At 44.5% G+C, this 23154-nt stretch overlaps 1 protein-coding gene across 4 annotated transcripts in view; it reads right to left on the bottom strand.

The window, feature by feature from the left end:
• LOC128120984 (beta-galactosidase-1-like protein 2) overlaps nucleotides 1-23154 on the bottom strand; it is a 65398-nt gene that overhangs the window by 16016 nt on the left and 26228 nt on the right. For 3 of the 4 annotated variants that reach the window (XM_052755313.1, XM_052755293.1, XM_052755303.1), the window contains 10 exons: nucleotides 15290-15382; nucleotides 14564-14761; nucleotides 10118-10186; nucleotides 9454-9549; nucleotides 8480-8588; nucleotides 4632-4724; nucleotides 2944-3025; nucleotides 1918-1982; nucleotides 1147-1231; nucleotides 199-336 (listed from right to left, as the gene is read on the bottom strand). In XM_052755313.1, the coding sequence (XP_052611273.1) occupies nucleotides 199-336; nucleotides 1147-1231; nucleotides 1918-1982; nucleotides 2944-3025; nucleotides 4632-4724; nucleotides 8480-8588; nucleotides 9454-9549; nucleotides 10118-10186; nucleotides 14564-14761; nucleotides 15290-15381 (1027 nt within the window). In that variant the 5' untranslated portion in view covers nucleotide 15382. Of the gene's footprint in view, nucleotides 1-198; nucleotides 337-1146; nucleotides 1232-1917; nucleotides 1983-2943; nucleotides 3026-4631; nucleotides 4725-8479; nucleotides 8589-9453; nucleotides 9550-9881; nucleotides 9990-10117; nucleotides 10187-14563; nucleotides 14762-15289; nucleotides 15383-23154 lie in introns of those variants that run through there. The other variant, XM_052755322.1, reaches the window with a different exon arrangement.

A 23154-nucleotide genomic window follows, 5' to 3' on the forward strand; every position in this document is an offset into this window, starting at 1 on the left:
AATCTCTCTGCTCACAAAGTCTCAGAAAGCCAAGACCCCAATATCTAGTGTGGTCACAAACAAATACTAGATCTTCAGTCCCCAACATACATAAAGTCAAAACAGATGAAGAGTTCCATAGATTTCCCTTAGGGGCCTAACCTAGTATGTTCTAGACTCAATAAGAGAGCAGCCTAATTCTGGCAGCCTAGTACTTGCCATAGCTGGTCACTACAGGTTGATAACCATCTGAAGACTGAGCTCCACCTATGAAGCCAAAGTTGGTGCCGCCATGGAACATATAGAAGTTGAAGGAGAACCCCAGGATGAACATCTCACGCACATCCTTCATCAGTACTGCAGAAAGATAGGAAAGAAAGGGGGAAGCAGGGGTGGGATTCTGATTTAAGAATTCACAGCTTGTGGTGTATATTCAAACTACCCATACCTGAACCCTTCAAGGTCTGCTAGAGCTCATGCCCAGAAAAACATGTTAGATAAGCCAGGACTGGTTGGAGTAGTTGGCAGTGTTGGTTTTCATGATCCAAAATCACTTATTAATTCTTTCTCTAGGTTTCATATTTGGGTGAATCTTTCTTTTTAGCATACAAACTGTATATTGCTCATGACTTTTAGGGGCATACCTGTGTCCAGCTTACTATTTCTAAAGCACTTACCAACTTCTTAGTGACTAATCTGAAATGATGGCACCAGTCACATTGACCTTCAACTCCATTTAAATGGCCATCATCCATTCTCCAGGAGGAGTAAGAGAATGATGAGTTAAAATTAGCTGAATTGGGGTTATATAACTCCCTACTTCTATATCCAGCAGACCTCCATGGTATTTCCATCTCACAGAATAATGTATTCTCATTACTTTTATAGCCTTGGTTAAGTGTATTTATAATGAAAACTATAGAAATTTAAGTTCCTGTTGCAATGACCCCCAGAGGTGCTCACACTCTATGGCCACACCATCTGAGAAGATATCTAGAAGGTATCTACTTAGCTAGGTTGATGTTTATATGATACAACATCTGGGAGCCTTGTCCCTAAACCTCAAGTACACTAACCAGCTAGGAAAACAAACAAACAAACAAAAAAGACAGACCAGCACCCCTGGTGTCACATGCTTCCCTGAGAAGTCAGTAAAGGAGGACTCACTATGTGGATCTCCAAACTGGCGGAGAGCTCCCCATGTGTCAAAAGAGTTTGATGTATATACCATCATCAGTATAGGGCTTCTACCCTGAAGGAAGGAAAAAAAAACACATCCATTTAGGAAGCTCTTCCACAATTCTGAAGCACTGACCTGCCTGCAAGGGACCTTGAAGCCCGGTGCTTCATGCCCTTTAACTGAAAGCACCCTGCCACATCCCAGGAGCTCTGAGTTCTGCTCTCCCCTATTCACATGATCATTCCAGCCACATGAACTCCTCATGTGATGTCACTGATTTCATCTTTTCCAAGCTTTGGGAGGAGGCGTGGACCAACTGCCTTTCAAGACATCCTAAAAGTAGAATCTGGAAATTTCTAAAAACAGAATCTTTTCTTTTTCCTGGGTGACCAGAGCAGAGGTCTAGTAAGAAACATCAGACACAGAGGGAGGATCTTTAAATGTTCGATTATATAGGACTGCATTGGTGAAGGGATTATGACAACTGCTGGGCTTTCAACTAACAGCAGAAAGCAATTCCCTAGAAAGCAGAATGAGGAAGAGTTAGGATTACAGCACTCAGCCACTATGGCCTATGGACCAAGTGTTCTGGATTTATACAGTTTGAACCTAAAACCACCTCTAATAGATATTTAAGGACACTGAAGATTCAAATTTTAACTAAACTAATTACTACTAAGATTTTCCTCAATAAGTATGCCAAGAAGTCAAGGGTAGGGCAAGAAGCAAAGTGTCTGTAATGTCTGAAAGGCCTTTACTTGAATGGATTCGAGGTCTTCATATGTTTGTTTCCTTATATTCTTCATGTGGACAGTGGCCAGCACTGTGGGTAGAAAGAACACACATGAGTTCCTGCCATGACCACACAGGGCAGGGGCACAAGACCCTCCCAGAACCAGACTGCAGAGTCTGGGCCACACCTCTTGGACATATGCCTCCCATATTCTCACTTCAGTACTTCCGTAGCCAGAGCTAGCAATAAAGACATGATGCTACTCTGAGAGCCACATAAGCACATACAAAGGGATTTCACACATGGTCCTTCACTTAGAACTTATAGTGATGATCTTGAAAGTTTAAAAGATGGTTAAAATATGCCATATGACACAAAAAGAAAATGAAGACATTAAGACTCCAAAAGTTGACATTTTTGGTTGTGGGGGTCAAACCCAGGACCTCTTTCATACTTGACTTCTAGTTCAGAACACTGTTCTAGCCTTCCAGCTACATCAGAGAAGGGCCACCAGACAGACCAGGGACAAGAGAATGGAGCTGACAAAATTGCTCAGAGGAAAGAACTTCAGAAATTGCTTTTCTCAGTCTTGGTCTCTATGCATTTATTTCTTCTTCTTTGTGAGGTTGACCCCATGGGCACATGCTAAGCAAATGCTCTACCCCTGAGAATTACCCCTCTCCTACCCCACTCCCAAGCCTGCTTTTATTCTCTGGACTCATTTGTTCAGAGAATGGCCAGGTCTGGGTCCATGGCAATCCTACAACTCTGAAACACCTCCATTCTCTGTTGTTCAGCCAGGGACACTTGGCAGAGCTAGAGACAACTTCTACTTGTGCTGCAGTTGAACCCTGGGCTCAGCCACTAAAAGTTTGAAAGGGTGGAGTAACACTCTGGTCATAACAGCTGGTGTGCAGCAAGGTTGGGTCCTACTTCCTAGCTCAGTTTTGACCACAAGTTCTTACCATCAGGAAGTGGAAGGATAAAGCATAGAAAGATCTGTGCTTTTTCAACTTGACCAGTGTAGAAATAAACGCAGCCAATACCATACCATTTTTCAAGTGGCCCTTTTTCAGATTCAGACCATCATCTGCAGTCATGAGCAGCTCACTGATCCCTCTTGACACCAAAGCCTAAGGAGAAATTCAGTAAGAGAAATGAGTTGCCCCTCATTCCATGAGATTGCCTCTTCCTAGGGGTGGGGAAAAAAAAAGTCAAAACTATGCCAACGGAAATACCACAGTGACATTGAGACATGGAGAGGAGGGCTTGATCCCCACATGCAACCACTTTTAAGTTAAAACAAAAATATCAGGCCTGCCTCAGTCACACTCCTCAAGGGCAGTTCCAATTCCAAACCTCCCAGAGGAGGCAGAGGGGCAGTTGCATCACCCAATGCACTGCTTTCCCCCAAAGGACCTCCAGGGGTTTCTCCAAGCCAGAAAGCAGACAAATGAATGTTTCTGTCCATGCTGCTGCCAAATTACCATACCTTGTGAGCCAAATCCACAGGATACGACTTCTTCAGTAGTTTCTTCAGTCAGTGGGAAGGGCAGGTAAACCTTTTATAATTTATTTTTTAAAACTGGGTAAATAGCTCTGTTGGTTGAGTGCTTGGGTGTCACACACAAAGCCTTGAGCTGGAGCATCAGCAACACATAGACTAGATGTGGTAATACTCCCCTATAATCCTAGCCCTTGGGAGATGGAGGCAGGAGGATCAAAAATTCATCAAAAATTCAAAGTCACCCTGAGAGCAGGAGGAAAAGGGACTACAGAACAGAAAGTGGGACAAAGACAAGGGGGCAATGTAATAGGTCGAGTACAAATATATCAGCAACGACTGGAAACAAGCTAGTTCCTCATTCACAAAAGTTCTTGGAGGTGGTGGGGGTGGTTGTAAGGATTGTTGTTCACTAACAATGTGACAGGACCTAGAATAACTTGAGGGGTGGGCCTTCAAGCCTGTGGAGGATTATCTCAATTATATTAACTGAAGCAGGAGGATCCATCTGGATTGTGAACTGGACCATTCCCTGGGCTGGGGACCCTGAGCTGTAGAAAACACAGGAAGCAAGCTAGGCGCTCGCATGCGAGCGTTCGCCTTTCTCTGCTTCCTGGCAGGAGATGTGATGAGAGCAGTTGTTTCCGGCCCCAGCTGCTTTCACTTACCCGGCTCGATGGACGGGACCTTCAACCGCGAGCTGAAATAAGTCCTTTCTCCCTTAAACTGCTTTTGTCAGAATAATTTATCGCAGCCAGAGAAAAAAGAAACTAAGAGACTGGTATTTTGAGACAGGGTCTCATGTCACCCAGGCTGACCTCTAACTCACTGTATAGCTGAAGGTGATCTTGACCTGTTGACCCGCCTGCCTTCACCTCTCCCAAATCAACAACAAACCTGGCTGTGTACATTCTTCGCTACTTTTAAGTACCCTAAGTAGATGGATACATTGGAAAGTAAAAGAATGGAAAAGCACATACTGAATGTCACCCAAAAGGAAGCTGAGATATTCATAGAAAGTAAAGCTGTCCTAGTGTGGGTCTCTGCCTTATATCACAGCCATCTGTGTTATTTCCAGGCCACTGACCAGAATATAACCAAAAAATCAAAAATAAAGCTGGGCCCTATTCATCTTCATACTTCACAGTTCCGGACAAGCAACAGGTATTCAGGACATGTTTGCTCCACAATAGAACAGACTCCAAGAAGCAGAGAAAAATTAAAAGAGCACTTACTCTTTTTACATACGCCATATATTTTTTATCCATATAGTAGGAGCCATATTCATTCTCAATTTGCACGGCAATGATAGGGCCTCCTTTTCTATACTGAGGGTCAAGGAGATAAGAATGTAAAAGTTGGATCCTGGTGGGAAAAGACTGGATTTTCTAAATACTGGGCACACATGTAAAAACAGCATCCCCAACCCCAGACTGGACCACAGTGCTGGTCATTGCTCTCACTCAATACCAGCGGCTCTATGTGAGAAGTCAAATGCTTCCAAAATAGTTCCCTTAAAAATGTGCCCTGAGTAACTACCATTTCCCCACAGTTAAATGTGTTAATCATGAGGTCTAAAACATCCAGAGTCACCCTTCCCATCTCTCAAGAGCTTTGCATTTAGAGGGGCACTGCCTTCGACACCTTCACCCTTCTTCATTTGAAATGCCTTAAGGCCCTATGTTAAGATTAACTTGCCTGGACCATCAGCCCTTCTAGGCCATCTTGCCCTCTTCACCTTCATAGCCAAACTTATATTTCCTCAAATTTCCTTCAGGAACATGTAGGATAACCACAAGGTACCTCACCTGGCATGTAGGGGGCAAAACACTATAAGGAATATATCCATGCCAATGATGTAGTTAGCAATGTGAGAGCATCCAGGACTGTGTATTCCTATGACTGAAGTGTTTGCACACTCAAACCAGACCATAATGACTGAGGAGAAATTTTAGACAGAGTTGAAACCGGAAGGTATTAAGCAAGCAGCAAACACCTAATCCCTAAGTTTTTTGGCATGGAAGTTAAAAAGGACACAAAGACTAAAGGTGCATTTTAACTTTCTAAACTGCATGTCCCTTAGCTGACTAACATTGAAAGACTTTCAAAACCAGCTTCTTCCCTTTTCCCTTTCACTCCACATCTCTCCAGTGAAGAATAGAGCAGAAAAGAAGAAAGATCTAGAAGCTGCCAGTACCCGGAAGATCTGAGGCAGAAGATCTAGAATTTGATAAATTTGATTGAAATATTCTAGAGAGGAATTCTCAGGAGTAAGAAGTACTGACTCATGAGGCTACAGGAGAATGTTTCCAAGATCCCTCAACATCACTAGGCTCTGGATGAGGTAAAACTCACTCAGCAGTTTCCAGGCTAAAGTTTCAAGGCTGCAGTATCCTAAGTTAGGAAGGGTAAGCACACTGGCTAACAGCAATGAAAAGGTCCTAGGTTCTGTTCTGTTCAGTTCTGGAGACAGGTTCTCACTATGCAGCCCTGGTTGACCTGGAATTCACTAAGTAGACAGTTTGTCCTTGAGCTCACGTAGCTCTGCCTGTCTCTATCTCCTAAGTGTTAAGATTAAAGATGTACACCACCATACCCAGTTGAGTTTTAATTGTATCAAAAACTGGTCTCGAACTCCTTATGACCAGGAAGATGATCTTGAACTTCTGGCCCTGATGCTTCTACCCCTTGACTTCTGGGATTACAAGCTTGAAACACCACACTGGTTTATGAGGTGCTGAGGATTTAACCCAGGGCTTTTGTGGAAGGCAAGGACTCTACCAACTGAGCTTATCCCTAACCTGAGGTTCTATTTATGTACTGCCCATATAATAGCAACCAGCTGCTTGTAGTTATTGGTACAGTGAAGAAGAGTGTGCCCTGGGAACTTAAGTTTTAATTGTACTTTGTTTACATTACTTTAAGTAGCCACATGTGTCTATGGCCATCGTATCTCTGAAAAGGACCATCTCGCCTATCGCCCAAATGTGCTTTGGCTTGTGTAGTTTGGTCACTTATGGGTTTTAATATTTTCCTTGAGTAATTATAGTTAGTCTATTCCCAGTAAGTTCAGCCATGTGAAGCATTCATCTAGACATATGCAATTTGGGGCATTGCTTCCATTTAATATATACTAATCTAAAATAATTACTGTGAGGATAAAATGAGTTGGGCAAGTGCTAATTTCCTTGTGCAAAGCTTGATATCTAATAGATAGATGCTATGATGGCTTGAATAAAAATGGTCTCCATAAGCCCATAGGGAGTGGCACTATTAGGAGGTGTGGCCTTATTGGAGTAGGTGTGGCTTTGTTGGAGGAGGAGGTGTGTCACTAGGAGAATGGGCTTTGAGGTCTCAGAAGCTCAACCCTGGCCAGTGCATCACTGTCATTTCATGCTGCCTGCAGACCAAAATGAAGAACTCTCAGCTCCTTTTCCAGCACCATGTCTACCTGCATGCCGCCGTGATTCCTGACATGATGATAATGGACTGAACCTCTGAACTGCAGGTCAGCCCCAATTAAATGTTTTCCTTTCTAAAAGTTGCTGTGATCATGTTATCTCTTCACAGCAATAGAAACCATAACTAAGATATAAATAATTAAACTTTATTGCTCTCTATTCATTTTCTACATAGTGGAGACATTCTTCAACATAATGTGCAGGTCTGTCTCAACTAAAGCCAACCTAAGTTGAAAATATACATACATACATACACAGGTGATAGATAGAAGATACATACATACATACATACATACATACATACATACATAGGAGACAGATACATATAAATGTGTTAATATATGGTGTACCCCAATAAAGCTTTCCTGGGGATCAGAGGACAGAGCCAGCCACTAGATTAGACATAGAGGCTAGACAGTGGTGGCACACACCCTTAATCCTATCACTCGGGAGGCAGAGATCCATCTGGATCTCTGTGAGTTCAAGGCCACACTGGGCTGCATGAGAGAAACAGCCAGGCAGTGGTGACACATGCCTATAATCCCAGGAAGTAATATGACAGAACACAGAAAGGTATATAAGGTGTGAGGAAACAGGAACTTTCCTCTCTCTTAAGACTGAGGATTTCATAGAGGTAAGAACTTGTGGCTGGCTTGCTCTGCTTCTCTGATCTTTCAGCTTTCACCCCAATGTCTGGTTCTGTTTTTTTTTTTTATTAATAAGACCTTTTAAGATTCGTGTTACATACATACACACATAGATAATAGATAGAAAATAGATACATACATACATAGATATAGATAGTAGATACATACATACATAGATATAGATGGAAAGATAGACAGATAGATAGATAGATAGATAGATAGATAGATAGATAGATAGATAGACAGATATATAGACAGACAGACAGACAGACAGACAGACAGATAGATAGATAGATAGATAGATAGATAGATAGATAGATAGATAGATAGAAGATGTAATTTTTAAAAGACTTAAGCTTTCATACTGTTATCAGGTCAAATGCCCTTATCTCAACCACTATAAGTCAGATACCACTTGGCTGTACTCCTTTTTATGCTCCTGAATTGTTTGAGGGACCATGACCTCTACAATGGGACTCCCCTAAATCACTGTTTGTGATGCATTGGCATGTAGCTGCCTGTGAAAGCTTAGAGAATCACCACTAATTCTAACTTCTGGTAATTCTGAGTGCAAGCTAATAACCAACAGGTCAAAGCAAAGACACAGAACATTCTTCCAAGTGTCCTGACAGTGGAAGGGTAGACCAGAGTTGAGCAGGTGGTGTGGAAAGGAGAAAGAAGAGCAGTTAAATCCAGACCGTGTCCCCACTTTGAGACAAGATCTCAGTATGTAGCCTAGGCTGGATCCTTTCACATCTCCTGCCATAGGCTGGGATTACAGTATGCACCATCATGCCCAATTTAAGTCTAAAGCCAGAAGCTTTGTTAACTAAGTAACTGGAATGCCTGACTACTAATGCACAGTAGCCAGCATATGCTTCCTGCTTCTCAGAGCACAGAAAGTGGCAAACACTAGCCAGGAAATCAGTCTGGCAATCACTTTCCTTACGGGCAGAGATGAGGATTGGGTTTTACCTGGAACGGTGCTATCCTGGGAATCAGATAGTTGAAATACTCATTCATGGCTCCAGTGAATCCCTTGTAAGTTGTCCGCAGCTTCATTTTTGGATCCTTGAGTAACCAGCTATGATTGAAAAGATGAGATTCAGACTCAGGATGGGAACCAGTCATAAGAAATGTTCCCACAAAGGAGAGCTAAAACACAGCCCACATTCACATGGCCACGCAGAACAGTGAGATGCGAGAATGGGGTCCAGCTTCAAGAATGAGCAGACTCTTTTAAATTAAAAACACCCCAGCACCCCCAAGATGCGCGGGGAGGGAGGGGTGGGGCGCTGGGGGAGGACTTTGTAACTGTATTCCAAGGCAGAGTTCACCAAACCACAGCCAAATAGCCAAGTCAGACCTGCTGTCTATTTATTAAATAGTTTTGTTGGCACAACTGTGCCAGTTGTTTATATATTTTCACTGCAGTTTTCAGGCTAATTCCAGAGGCTGCCTGTGTCTCAGAAAGCCTGAAATATTTTCTCTCTGGACTTTGTTTGTGTCTACATCTTGCTATCTATGTAGCACTGACTAGCCTAGTGCTCAGGATGTAGCCCAGGATGGCCCCAAATTTGTGACAATCCTCCCACTTCAGCTGGGATCACTAGTTGGCCTCTTACAGGAAAAATGTATTAACCTCTGTTCTGGAAAGAGATGGTTACATGGCTGTTTAGAAGTGCTTGTGTTTGTGTGTATGAGAGATGGAAAGCCTGGTCCCACTGGAGAGTCCTAAGCTAGGAAAAGAAAAACAGCACCAACAGATGGTCCCGCTACAACCCGCATAAACTCTGAATGTATTATCTAAGAGCAAACAGCCAGACTCCAAAGCATACCTGTAAGTACCTGCCATCAATAAACGAAACGGTGCAGATCGTCTAAATGTGTACGGAAGTAAAGCCCTGTGAAAATGCTTCCCACCCAGGGACCTTCAGACCACAACTCACCTGGGCAAGCCTCCAAGGTCTAAGTCACTGCCAACATAGGGACCTGGACACAGAATGACCCAGAGCCCCTCCCCTGATGCCATGGTGATAAAAGTTCTGGAAAGAAAGCAATCACAGTAACGTTACCCCCCAAAGCAGGGCCTTGGCATGACGGCTGTTCTTCGTTCCTTCCTTCCTTCCTTCCTTCCTTCCTTCCTTCCTTCCTTCCTTCCTTCCTTCCTTCCTTCCTCCCTTCCTTCCTTCCTTTTCAATCATAGCTGGTTACTCATGGATCCAAAAATGAAGGTGCGGACAACTTACAAGGGATTCACTGGAGCCATGAATGAGTATTTCGACCATCTGGTTCCCAGGATAGCAAGCAAAAAGTTATTAGAGCTTTTGCCTGGCTAGCAAGGCAGAATTAGAGGCTGGGAATCAGTGGCACACACCTTTAATTCCAGCAGTAAGGAAGCAGAGGCGAGCAGACCTCTGTGAGTGTGCGGCCAGCCTGGTCTGCATAGATAATTCCAGGCCATCTAGGGTTATATGGTGAGACCCTGCCTCAAAACAACAACAAAAAGGCAAGAACCAAAAAGCAGAATGATACATCCATTCCTTCACCCAATCCCCCAGGTACATCCCTCTCTGAATCTCAGAATCACGTAACTAAAGTATAAACACGTACATGAGGTCCAGGTTTTCAATGAAACGAAACTGGCCCACTGCTGGCTCATGGAGATTCCAAGGGACGTGCCTGTCGTGCGGAAAAAGAGAAGCGTAAGGAGCTCCCCCATTGTGTGCTTCTTCTACACTGACTCCTCCACTTGTAACATAGAAACAAGCTTCTCTCTTCTTGGAGAAAGCTGAATGTTTCAGCAGCGAAGCCTCCAGTGTGGACACCTGCATTCCAAGCACTGAGGAGGCTGACACAAGGGCATCACAAGGGTAAGACCAGTTGGCTCTACAGGAAGTCCTGTGCCCGAAAAAAACAAACAGAAACTGTTGGGTGTGGTGGTACATGCCTGGAATACCATCACTTTTGGGGCTGAAGCGGGAGACTCACAAGTTTGAGGCCAGTCTAGGCTACATAGTGAGACTCTGTTAAAAAACAAACAAAAAACAAAAACAAACAAAAAAAAAAACCCAGGCCTGGTGACACATGTCCTTAATTCCTGCTAAGGGTGATGAGGGGAGGGGATGCAAAGTTCAATGACTAATTCTGGTAGAGAGTTCAAGGATAGCTTCAGCAATTTAGCAAGACCTGGTCTCAAAATAAAAAGTCAAAAGGGCTTGTACCTAGTTCAGTGGGGTGTGTGTATGTGTGTGTGTATGTGTGTGTGTGTGTGTGTGTGTGTGTGTGTGTGTGTGTGTGTGTGTGTGTGAAATGACAGATGTTTTGGGTGCAATGGAGAAAAAGAAATGAAATATGCAAGTTGGAACAAACAATAGAGTAGACACCTAGAATAAAAGGCCAGTGGGTTTTTAAAATATAATGAAAGAGCTGGACATGGTGGTGCACGCCTTTAATCCCAGCACTCGGGAGGCAGAGGCAGGCAGATTTCTGAGTTCAAGGCCAGCCTGGTCTACAGAGCAAGCTCCAGGACAACCAGAGCTACACAGAGAAACCCTGTCTCAAAAAAAAAAAAAAGAAAGAAAGAAAAAGAAAAGAAGATATAATGAAAGAAACTGTCTTAAACGACAATAGAATAAAAGAGAAGACGGAATAAAGACAGCACTATGGAATGTGAGCATGTGAGATCTGGTCAAGAACTCCAACATACAAGTCACTGGAGCCCTGTAGCAAGGAGAAGAGTAAAAAATACTTGAAAAAAAAAACAATCAAAATGTTCCAAATTTGATGAAAACAGTAAACTACATACGGAATCTACCTCAAGAATCTCAACACAGGAGCTGGAGAGATGGCTCAGCAGTTAAGCATTGTTGCTCTTGCAGAGGACCCAGGTTTATCCCAGCACCTACAGCCATCCAAACCTCAGTTCCAGGGGTCATCTTCTAACCTCTGCAGGCCTGTTTACTGCAGGCCCCCAGTTCTGGCATACAACTTTTCATACTGTCTGTGAGTTACTTTGACATCTCTTTGTCATATTCATTCTATTTCTTTTTATCTGCAACATTTCTCATATATATATATATATATTTCATATATATGTTGAACATATATTTTATATGTATTATTTTACATACTTATATTAATATTATACACACACAAGTTAAAAATATTGTAGTGTGATTATCCTTGGAATCCCATACGGTTTTGTCAATGAAAAAAAAAAAAAAACAAACAGTATGTGGCCATCTGGGTGAGTCTCCAAAACAATATTTCAGTTTTGTTCTTGAGTTTTGTTTTGCGACAGGGTCTCAATGTAGATCCCAGACTGGCCTCAAATGTGTGATCCTCCTGACTCAGCCTCCCACGTGTTAGGCTCACAGGCTCACAGGCTTTCAGCTTTTGTCATTTGGTTTTGACCCTTCCTGCTTTTGAACTGGAACTTTCACCATCAGACATCTTGCTCTTAAGCCTCAAGCCCACAGCAGTGGAGACTTCTCATCCCCAGTAACTGTGTGAGCAATTCTTTATCATCACTCTTTTACCCGCTGTGGTGGGTTGAAAGAAATGGCTCCCAAAGGGAGTGGCACTATTAGAAGGTGTGGCCTTGTCGGAGGAAGTGTGTCACTGTGGGGTGGGCTTTGAGGTCTCTTTTTCTCAAGCTTCCCTCAGTGTGACAGTCCGTGGACTTCCTGTTGCCTGCAAGATGTAGCACTCTCAGCTCCAGCACCACGTCTGCCTGCATGCCTCCATGCTCCCTGTCATGATGATAATGAACTGAACCTTCGAAACTGGAACAAGCCAGTAAGTACCTCCCCTCCACGGCCTCTGCATCAGCTCCTGCTTCCAAGATCTTGCCCTGTTTGAGTTCCTGTCCTGATTTCCTTCAGTGATGAACAGCAATGCTAAAGTGTAAGCCTAATAGACTTTTTCCTCCCCAATGGTCCCGGTGTTTCATCACAGCCATAGAAACCCTAAGACACCTGCTGATTGTGCTCACCAGGAGACACTTGACTACCACAGAGGATACAAAGAGCCACGGCCTACCAGGAGCTAGTCCTCACCTCACAAAGGGAAGCCTTTGCTGGAGCCAGAATTGCTTAAAGAACACTCCAACTGCAGCTCATGAGCTGAGATTCGGTGCAGATAATCTTGGTGGTTTAAAAACACTGCAATAGGGAGAGGCTTGTGGGGGTGTGGACCCCACATTTTCATGATGTTTACCTCCTGAATCCTAAGTTTTCACTGTAGAGAGCTGAGGAGCGTTCCCTTCAGCTTCCTACTGGAGAGGGAGACAGTGACCATTTGACATGCACTCAGAGCATTCTGTTCTCAGTAAAAGCTCCAAGGAGACTGTTTCACTGAATCCTAGCCAGAGTGAAAAAAGTCTGCCTCTAGCCTACTCTCTACTTTCACATGGAGGACAAAACCATTCAAACCTGTGTCATGGTAGCAAACAGGTACTCAAGACATCCTAAACATATGGCACACCTTTTTGGTTAGCTGTTGTTTTGGTGGTGGTCTTTTGGTTGTTGGTTGGTTGGTTGGTTGTTATTTTTTTTTTGTTTTATTGACAAATATTATGTAGCCTAGGCTAGCTCAAATTTTCTATGTTACTGGGACTGGCCTTAAACAATCCTCCTGCCTCTACCTCCTAAATATTGAGATTATAGGCCTATTCCACAAACTTGATAAGATGACTAATCTTGACATGCACTCAGAGCATTCTCTTCTCAGCAAAAGCTCCAAGGAGACTGTTCCACTGAATTCACTGTCTCAGTTAGGGTTTCTATTGCTGTGAAGAGATACCATGACCATGGTGACTCTTATAAAGGAAAACTTTTTTTTTTTTTTCGAGACAGGGTTTCTCTGTGTAGCTTTGCACCTTTCCTGGAACTCACTCTGTAGCCCAGGCCAGCCTCGAACTCACAGAGATCCGCCTGCCTCTGCCTCCTGATTACTGGGATTAAAGGCGTGCGCCACCACCGCCCAGCTAAAGGATAACTTTTAATTGGGGCTGGCTTAATGTTCAGAGGTTTAGTCTATTATCATGGTAGGAAGCAGGCAGGCAGGCAGGCATGATGATGCTGGAGAGGTAGCTGAGAGTTCTACATCTTGCACAGGCCACAGGAAGTGATCTTAGACACTGGGTGTGGCTTGAGCATATATGAGACCTCAAAGCCCACCTCCACAGTGACACACTTCCTTGGACAAGGCCACACCTCCTAATAGTGCCACTTTCTTTGGGAGCCATTTTCTTTCAGACCACCACAGTTGATTAACTGTGGAATTAACTTAAACTCAAGCAGCTGGGCATGCTTGTGAGGGATTCTCTTAGTTGAGGTGGGAAGACCTGCCCCAAATGTAGATCAACTGAAGACAGAAGACCCACCTCAAATCTGGGTTATCTGAGGACAGAAGACCCACTCTAAAATCTGGACAGCCCATACAAAATGACATGGAAGAAGGAAGCTTTTGATTTTTGCCTGCTTGCCCTCACTCTCACTGGCAACTTTGCTGGTATTAGAACCTACGTCTATGGGATTCCAATGCAGACTGAAGACCAGCAGCTCTCTAGAACTTCTGTGGGACTCTAGCACCAGATTGGGGCTACTGAGACACCCAGTTTCATGGACTGAACAATTACCAGATCCTTGGCCTTTCTATCAGGAGACATACTACTCAGACTGCAGTAAACGACTCTAATAAACGCCATATATATATATATATTTTCTGTTCCTTTAGAAAACGCTGACTAATAACTTAGCTAACAAATATCTTTCTTTCTTTTTTCTTTTTTTTTTTTTTTTGTTTTTTTTTGAGGCAGAGTTTCTCTGTGTAGTTTTGGTGCTTGTCCTGGATCTCGCTCTGTAGACCAGGCTGGCCTGGAACTCACAGAGATCCACCTGGCTCTGCCTCCCGAGTGCTGGGATTAAAGGCGTGTGCCACCACTGCCCAGCTAATATCTTTCTTAATAATAATTTTAAAATGACTGTTCAAATGAAGTCTCTGCTAGGATTCAGTGAAAAAAATCTTATACAAGACCCAGAAGCAACAACTCACGTGGTGAGGGTGTTGAAGCCACCGTCCCGCATCTTCCTCAAGCTGACTCTCCATTTCTGCCTAGGTATCCGGAAGTAGTCGATAGTGCCAGATATGATCCGGAATGGGGAACCTTCCAGTGTGAATTGTGATCTCTCAACTTTCAGACCTACCCGTCGAGTCACCAGCAACAGGGGGGTCAAGTGAGTTTGATTAAGCCTGCAAGGATAAGAAGGTATAGAGCACAGCTTGGTAAGCCAAGAGTGCAAGGCTGGTCAGTGGGCTATAAAGCCCACCCTGTTTCTAAAGAAAGAGAGGAGAGGAGGAGAGGAAAGCAGAGGAAAGGAAGGGAGGAAAAGGAAGAGAAAGGAGCTGCAGACAGGGCTCAATGTGTGAAGTGCTTACAGATTCCCAGAATCCAGGAAAAGGCCAGATGTGTCCAATATGATAGTGCATGTATCTATTCCCATCACCCTTAGGGGGAAACAGGAGGCAGAGACAGGAGAATCCATGGAAGTGGTAGTAAACAAGAGAGCCCCTGTCTCAAACAAGGTGGAAACCAAAGACTGACATCCAAAGTTGTCCTCTGCCCTCCACACATGCACCACAGCACACGCACACAAACACTCATATATCCATCATGTGCATGTGTGTAAATGCACACACAGAGATTTTTTTAAGCTTTTCCCTTGGGGGCCCTAGGTACACCTTAAATGGAACCTCTGCAGCAGTCTGAAGCATACGTACCTGGGTAACTCTTTCTGCTTTTGCAGAGCCATTGCGGATAAGGCAGAAGACAGGCATAGAATGCATTCAGGTCTCCCCAGGAAGGTCCACATGCTAAATGGGACAGAACAGAGGGGTCAGAAATAGGGGCAGAGAAAGGAAGCAGCTAGGGGCTGAGAGAGACCTTTCCTGAAGAAGGCTGGGAAGGAAGAGGGTAGCCTATTGGGAAGGCAAAATTTGCTCCTGGACTTTGCATTAGCTGGAATCAGGGCAGCATCTTGAAGCCGAGGCTGCTGGCTGGAAGAAGAAGAATAACTCCACAGCAATCGTTGGCTACACAGCTGGGCTCCCAGGCACCATATACATTTTGGTGTGGCTCAAAATTGAGTCAAATAATGGTTTTAATACAGTGGAGTATAACCTCAGAGATGCTTCCACAGCTGCCCAGCTGCTGAAGAATGAATCCTAATGGTGTCCTCCTTAGCAGAAGAGAAATGTCTTCATGGAGGGGACCAATTCCTTGTCTCCAACTCAATTTTTTATTTGTTTGTTACTGTTGGAGATCAACCCATGGATTGCCAGAATACACCTTATCTTTTCTAGGGCCTGGGGATGCCTTTATGGTGCTCATTCTGGGGCAAACTCATCAAAACTTATGAGTCCAGGGAGCACTGAACTTATTCAGCACAGTCTGGATGCTGCTGTTCCCAGGCTGGGGGTGACACCAGCACTCACAGCTGTGTGCCTGACTCAGCAAAGTTGTCTAATTAAAATGGTTGATGTTCCACTTTGTCTTACAGTTTAAACATAATTTAATTAGTATATGCCTATTATTAAATCGATGCAGAATGTTTCCAACCTCCTTTTATTCGCGCGCGCGCGCACACACACACACACACACACACACACACACACACACACACACACCTTCTCAGCTTGTAGTAATCAGTCTTCTACATTTGGATCAACACCACCCCTACCATTAAGTATTTTTGCACAATTGCTAAGTTGCTAGCATTAGTAAAACATCTACATCTAGGCAGAGCTGGGAATGAAGTCACAGGAAAATTTAAAAACAACCGAAAATTAAACTAAACAAAGACAGTGGAGAAGAGCTGCCAGAATACAGGGCAGGTCTGGATGATAGGAAAGGATAGAGGACACTCTGGCAAGTGTTCCAGTGAGAAAAGCAGGCATAAAGCAAAACTTCCAGGGAACCTGAAGGAGATCCCCAAGCGGAGTCCTCAGCCAGTCTCACTGGAAACCCCCAGCAGAGGGGTGTAGCCAGCCTTTGGAGGCTGGGGGGTTGCAAGAATCCACAGCGCAGAGAGGCCTGCACTCCACTGAGCCTCGTACAACCCGGAGGACACGCATCTGGGGACCAATGGGCAGTTCATCAGGCCGACCCAGGCTTTGAGCCTTAGCTATTCCAGAGGCCACTGAAACCACACCATGTTTCCAGAGCCTGACAGTAACGCATCACCATGTCCAGGTTGGACCCTGTACTGCCATGGTGGCTCTGCCCGCACCGGTGGCCATAAGGCAGTACCGGGCCTCCTGTCCACCACAAGCCGTGTGCTTGGCACACACACACACACCCTCCCTTGAAGACCAGCGGTGCATCAAGGACCTCTAGGAGGAGATGCCGGTGCCTTACTGGGCTGGTCTCTTCCCGAAGCTAGTCACTGTCGGCCAGCAGCTGCAGCACCTCGAGCCCCTCTAGAACACTGAGGTCTGCAGCTTCCTGTCCCCCACGGGGGGCAGGCTGAGCCCAGGTGCCCAGACACCTGTCTGTGGTCGCCGCCCTTCTCTTAGCCTGTGGGCGGAAGACCTCGTGGGTGGAGGGACGCTCTGTTTCAAATTCGGGCCGCGCAGCTTATACTTCGTCCAGGCCCCAGAGGAAGTGAAATGCCTCTTTGTTGCAGATTTACCTGGAAAAGAGCAGCATAGCCCGTGGGCTCAATCCATCAGCAAGCTAACTTCCCACAGAGGCGGGCAGAGCTCCCATTATCCACCTCTCCTGGGTCACTTTCCAGGTCACTTCCTCGTTGCACCCTGACTGTGGCTCTTATTACACTGCCTTTGGCTTTTGTCACTAAACAGTGGGAAGTTTGACGTTGGAGGAAGCACTGAGATTAATGATTTTTCCCACAAACTTGATTTCCTTTCCTGAAGACTTACACTTAAAAAATCTCTTTTCTAGTCTTGCTTTTCAGACCACTCTCTCTACTCTTGTGCTTTTCCTGGAGTGTCAGAATAAAATCTCATTGGAAAATCTACTCAACTAATGGAGTTTTATCTTTTCTATCATTTTCTCCATTTATAACTATGATTCTTCCCTTACCCCAGGCAAGGTTTCTCTGTATAGTCCAGGTTGTCCTGGAACTCGATACGCAGACCAGGCTAGCCTCAAACTCATATAGATCTGCCTGCCTCTGTTTCCCAAGTGCTGGGATTAAAGGCTTGTACCAGCACCACCCATCTGCAACTATGATTTTAACTCATTGTTTTCTCCTAAATTGTTTCCTACTTGCCATCACCCATAGCTTTTATGTTCTGTACTTCCACTTTTACGGGTAATCTCACCTCTTTTTTGCCTAACTGAGGTGGGCAACAAATGATTCCCTGCTTTCCTGTCCCAGTCTGGAAATACACAGAAGAGGACGAACCATACAGACAAAAAGTCTGTCTCAGGGCCCTTTCAGCAGACTGTCTCCCTCTGCTGCCTGGTTTATCATCCTTGGTGATACCTCCACCCATGACAATACCTTTTTAAGTCAGGCACCTTCTCACACTGCTTCTTCTTAGAAGAACTTCCGCCTCACTCACCAGCAGCAGACAGCCTGTAGCCAAGACACTTGATCCTAACATTTCCCAGACACAGTAGTTTCCCTCATCAACTCTTCCAAACCAGTTTTCATCATTCTTTGGGTTTCCACTTTTCTCTCATTTCCTTCCTTTACAACACTCATCTTCTAATATTAAATAATCCACACTTGTGGGTTTTACACTCTAGTGCAAGAAAACATAACAGAGGAACAGCACTAAGGTTTATACTGTGTTACCAGGTAATGGGTACTTTAGGGGAACACACAACAGGAAGAGGGGGGAGAGTATCGAGAGGAAGAGGAGGGAAGGATGACGTCAGAATAAGACACCACTGTAGGCTTGAGGGGGCGAGGTGGGGGATCAGGAAGGGTCTCTCACAAGAGGGTGGCATGAGCAACTGTCTTAAGAAATAAAAAGTGAGAGGTTTTAACGCACAGAGGAAAACCACCTTGGAGAGGACTGCAAGAACAAAGGCCTGAGGTGGGAACACTTTGATGAGTAGCAGAAAGAAACTTAGGAAACCGGAAGCTGATCCATCAGAGAGGTTAATGCCTAGGCTAAATCATGTGGGACTTGGGAGGTCAACGGGAGGGCTTGAAGTCTTGCTCTGGGCTGAGAAGGCATTGGGATGTTTTGATCCAAGGAAGGACATGATCTGAGTTGTATATTAATATAAGCTAAAATACCAGGGTCAAAGTGAGAAGAAAACAATATTTTTCCAGCAATGAGGTGAGAATTCACGATGGGTTGGACCAGTGTCCCAAAGAGGTAAAGCCACAATGGATTTACTAATGGGTTGCATGTGACTGTGAAGTTAAAGGATGACTCTAAGATAGTTTTTCTTGGGAAAAGCGGGAAAATTGAATTGTCATTGATTAAATAGGAATGGCTACAGGAACTTAGTTTTTGGGTTTTTTTTTCAAATAACATTAAACTTTATTAAATAAAAAATTCATAAACACAAATGTAAGATTTACAGTTAACGGAAAAATTAAATTCAAACTTCCTATTTATTTATTTATTTATTATTTATTTTACATCTTGGCAGCAGTTTCTCCCTCCTCTCCTCCCAGTCCCCCCTCCCCAGCCCCCCTCTGTTTCCATCCCCAATCCACTCCCCCTCCGTTTCTGTTCAGGAAAGGGCAGGTCTCCCATGAGTATAAACAAAACATGGCGTATCAAGTTGCAGTAAGACTAAGCACCTCCCCACGTACTAAGGCTGAGAAAGATGACCCAGGATGAGGAGTAGAGTCCCAGTAAAAAGAGTCAGAGACAGCCCCTGTCCCCACTGCCAGGAGTCCCACAAGAGGACCAAGCTACACAACTGTAATGTACATGCAGAGTGCCGAGGTCAGTCCCATTCAGGCTTCCCTTGTTGTCAGTTCTGTCTCCGTGAGCCCCTGTGAGCCCAGGCTGGTTGACTCTGTGAGTTTTCTTGTTGTGTCCTTGACCCACTGGTTCCTACAATCTTTGCTCTCCCTCTTCTGCAGGATTCTGTGAGCTTCACCTAATGTTTGGCTGTGTGGGTCTGCAACTGTTTCCATCTGTTGCTGAATGAAGCCCCTCTGATGACAAGTGGGCTAGACACCCATCTATGAGTATAGCAGAATATCATTAGGAACCACTTCATATAAATACTGCCAGTAGTATTTGGTTCTATTCTAGGTCTCGGGGCCATCCAGCCTCTGGGTCCTGGCACTCTAGCAGTGTCAGGAGTGGGCTCACTCTCATGGTTTCAGGCTGGACCAACCATTGTGTGTTTGCCACTCCCACAAGTCTCCATGCCACCCTTACCCCAGTACATAGGCAGGACAGACTGTAGGTCAAAGGTTATGTGGCTGGGTTGGTGTCCCAATCCCTCCACTGGAAGTCTTGCATGGTCACAGGAGATGACCAGTTCAGGCTATGTATCCCCTATTGCTAGGAGTCTCAGCTGGGATCATTCTTGTAGATTTCTGGGAGTTTCCCTTGCACTAGGTTTCTACCTCACCCCAAAATGTCCCCCCTTTCCAGTCATCTCTTTCAGTACTCTCCTCAATTTCCCCCCACCTGATTCCTCATGTCCCATTCCCAACCACCCCTAGTCCACCCATGAAATCTATTCTATTTCTTCTTCCCAGAGAGATCCAAGCACCCCTGCTTGAGCCCTCCTTATTACCTGGTCTCTCTGAGTCTGTGGAATTTAGGACGGTCATCCTTTACTTTACAGCTAATATCCACTTACAAGTGAGTACATATCATGTTTGTCTTTCTGGGTCTGGGTTACCTCATTCAGGGTGATCTTTTCTAGTTCTATTCATTTGCCTTCCAATTTCATGGTGCCACTGTTTATAACAGCTGAGTAACACCCCATTGTGTAAATGTATCACTTTTCTGTATCCATTCTTTGGTTGAGGGACATCTAGGTTGTTTCCAGTTTCTGGCTATAATGAATAAAGAGAGAATCTCAGGCATTGAATATATGATGGAAGAAATAGATCCATCAGTCAAAGAAAATGTTAAATCTAAAAAACTCCTAAAACAAAACATCCAGGAAATCTGGGACCCTATGAAAAGACCAAACCTAAGAATAATAGGAATAGAAGAAGGAGAAGAATCCCAGTTCACAGGCCCAGAAAATATGTTTAACAAAATCATAGAAAAACATTTCCCTGACCTAAAGAAGGAGATCCATATAAAGGTACAGGAACCTTCAGAACACCAAATAGACTGCATCAGAAAAGAAAGTTCCCACACCACATAATAATCAAGACAAAGAAATAATAATACAAAAGAAAGGAAGAATAGTAAAAGAAGCAGGGGGGAAAAGCCAAGTAACACATTAAGGCAGACCTATTAGAATTACACCCAGCTTCTCAATGGAGACTCTACAAACCAGAAGGGCCTGGTCAGATGTGCTGCAGACTCTAAGAGACCATGGATGTCAGCCCAGACTACTACACCCAGCAAAACCTTCCATCACCAAAGATAGAGCAAACAAGATATTTCATGATAAAGTCAAATTTAAACAATATCTATTTACAAATCCAGCCCTACAGAAGGTACCAGAAGGAAAACTCCAACACAAAGAGGTTAACTACACCCACGAAAACACAAAACACAGACAATAAATAATCTCACACCAGCATAATCCAAGGAAGGAAAACTCATGCACACACACACACACACACACACACACACACACACACACACACACCACACACACACACCACACACACACACACACACACACACACACACACACACACACACTCCCAACAACTACAACTACAACAAAATGACAGGAATTAATTTTTTTTGTGTGAAGTTAGTTGAACATGCCTTTAAGACTTACAAGGAGACCTGGGGGCAGGCTGAGACTTGAATGTTTAAGTCATGAGCACAAAAGTGGTATTGATAAATGTTAAAACAGATTCAAAGATTTTCTAAGGGTCAGCAAAGATGGAGAAGACCCACATTCCCAGGACCAAGTCCTGGGATGCTAAATAAATTAAGAAAAAGCAAGAACTGTGTGTGCTTGGTCATACTCAGTACTTAAAAGGCTGCGACAGGAGATAGTGCATCCTTAAAAGGAGCTTTGCTGTAAAAGGACGGACAATGGTGGTATGAAGAATAAATGCCCTTGGGGACAAGCTGGAATGGAGAGTGGGAGTGTTGCCGAGTGAGGGCACGGCATTCTGTCGCAAACTGAAGCACACAGGCACCTTCTGGATCCTTGTTGATGGAAACTGAGAGTAACATAGTCGGGACGAAAGAAGATCACATTTATGATTTGTTCTAGTTAGGACTGCAATCCAGGAAAGGAGAGAGAGGCAAGCAGTCTGTTTCACAAAGCAACAGCTACACGGATAGCTTGAAGTCACAGGTGAGGGCGGCGGCTCAGCGTAGCTCCCTTTCCCAGAATGAGGGAATTCTTTGGGAAACACAGCAAGAGTCCAACCCAAACAAAAACACAAACAAAACTGCCCAAACACAAAGGAGTTGGAAATGATAATCTCTTAGTAGTCAGGAGTTAGGACTCAATGCTAGCAAAAATCACGTTATTCCTTAAAAGGATGGAAAGGAATTAGGTGCTGCCTCAGTGTGGGGGCGGGGGTCCAGCTAGAGGGGTCCGAATCTGAGTCTGAGATCTGGCTAACAGTAGTCTCCCAGCTCCCCTTTCCAGTCTGGGAACCAGAGGTATTGCTTACACCTTTTCTCCTGACACTTGCCAAGGACAGCCTGCTGGGACCTGGATTTCCCAGGTGGCACATGCGGCCACAGACTGGGTCTCACTCAGAGCCTGGCAGAAAAGAGAGCCGCTCAAAGACACTAAGAGACTGAGCCCAGCCTCAAAGGTTCTGGTGTCTCTAAGGCCAGGTGTTCTCTATATTTCAGAGGTTACCTCGACAGCTACTAAATCGGCTTGAAGATGGATTTTTTCAGCTGCCTTCAAGGGCACGCCTCAGAGCTGGTTTCATGTGTTGGAACAATGGAGTGGAGGTCTGGGTCGGCTTCTGCTGCCCTTGGCCTCCCACTTTGTTATGGTGTCAGGATCACTTTTAGGGAAATGGGATTGGAAAAACACCTCTATTTCCGAAGGGCAAGCATTATGGGCCACTGATAAAAATACTTACAGTTTTCTTATCGTATTTGGACGTGGCAGAGCAATGTTTTATGTACATGTGCTCACGTGTGCTGTGTGTATGTGCATGCCTGTGGGGGGAGGGGGAGGGAGGTGTGTGTGTGTGTGTGTGTGTGTGTGTGTGTGTGTGTGTGTGTGTGTGCATACAGCAGGCAAGCATGATTTCAGAGCAAGCAAACTTTAAGCAACAGATTTCTGCCTTAACCACGCAAGTCTGTCATGGGCTCAGTTTTCTGTAGTCTGTCTTTATTTAGCTTACACTTACAAGAGTGCTCTAGTCACATACTACCCCATGGTCTGTAATTGGTCCGACATTTATTTGCAGAGATGCGGTTTTCTGTTGTTGGTGGTTGGCTTTGTTTGTTGTTTTCAGGTTTGTTGTTGTTATTGTTTAAGAGCAGGTCTCATGTAACTCACGTTGGCCTCAAATTTT

Source organism: Peromyscus californicus, unplaced genomic scaffold (genome assembly GCF_007827085.1).
Source record: "Peromyscus californicus insignis strain IS unplaced genomic scaffold, ASM782708v3 Scaffold_11__1_contigs__length_118956290, whole genome shotgun sequence".
NCBI lineage: Eukaryota > Metazoa > Chordata > Mammalia > Rodentia > Cricetidae > Peromyscus > Peromyscus californicus.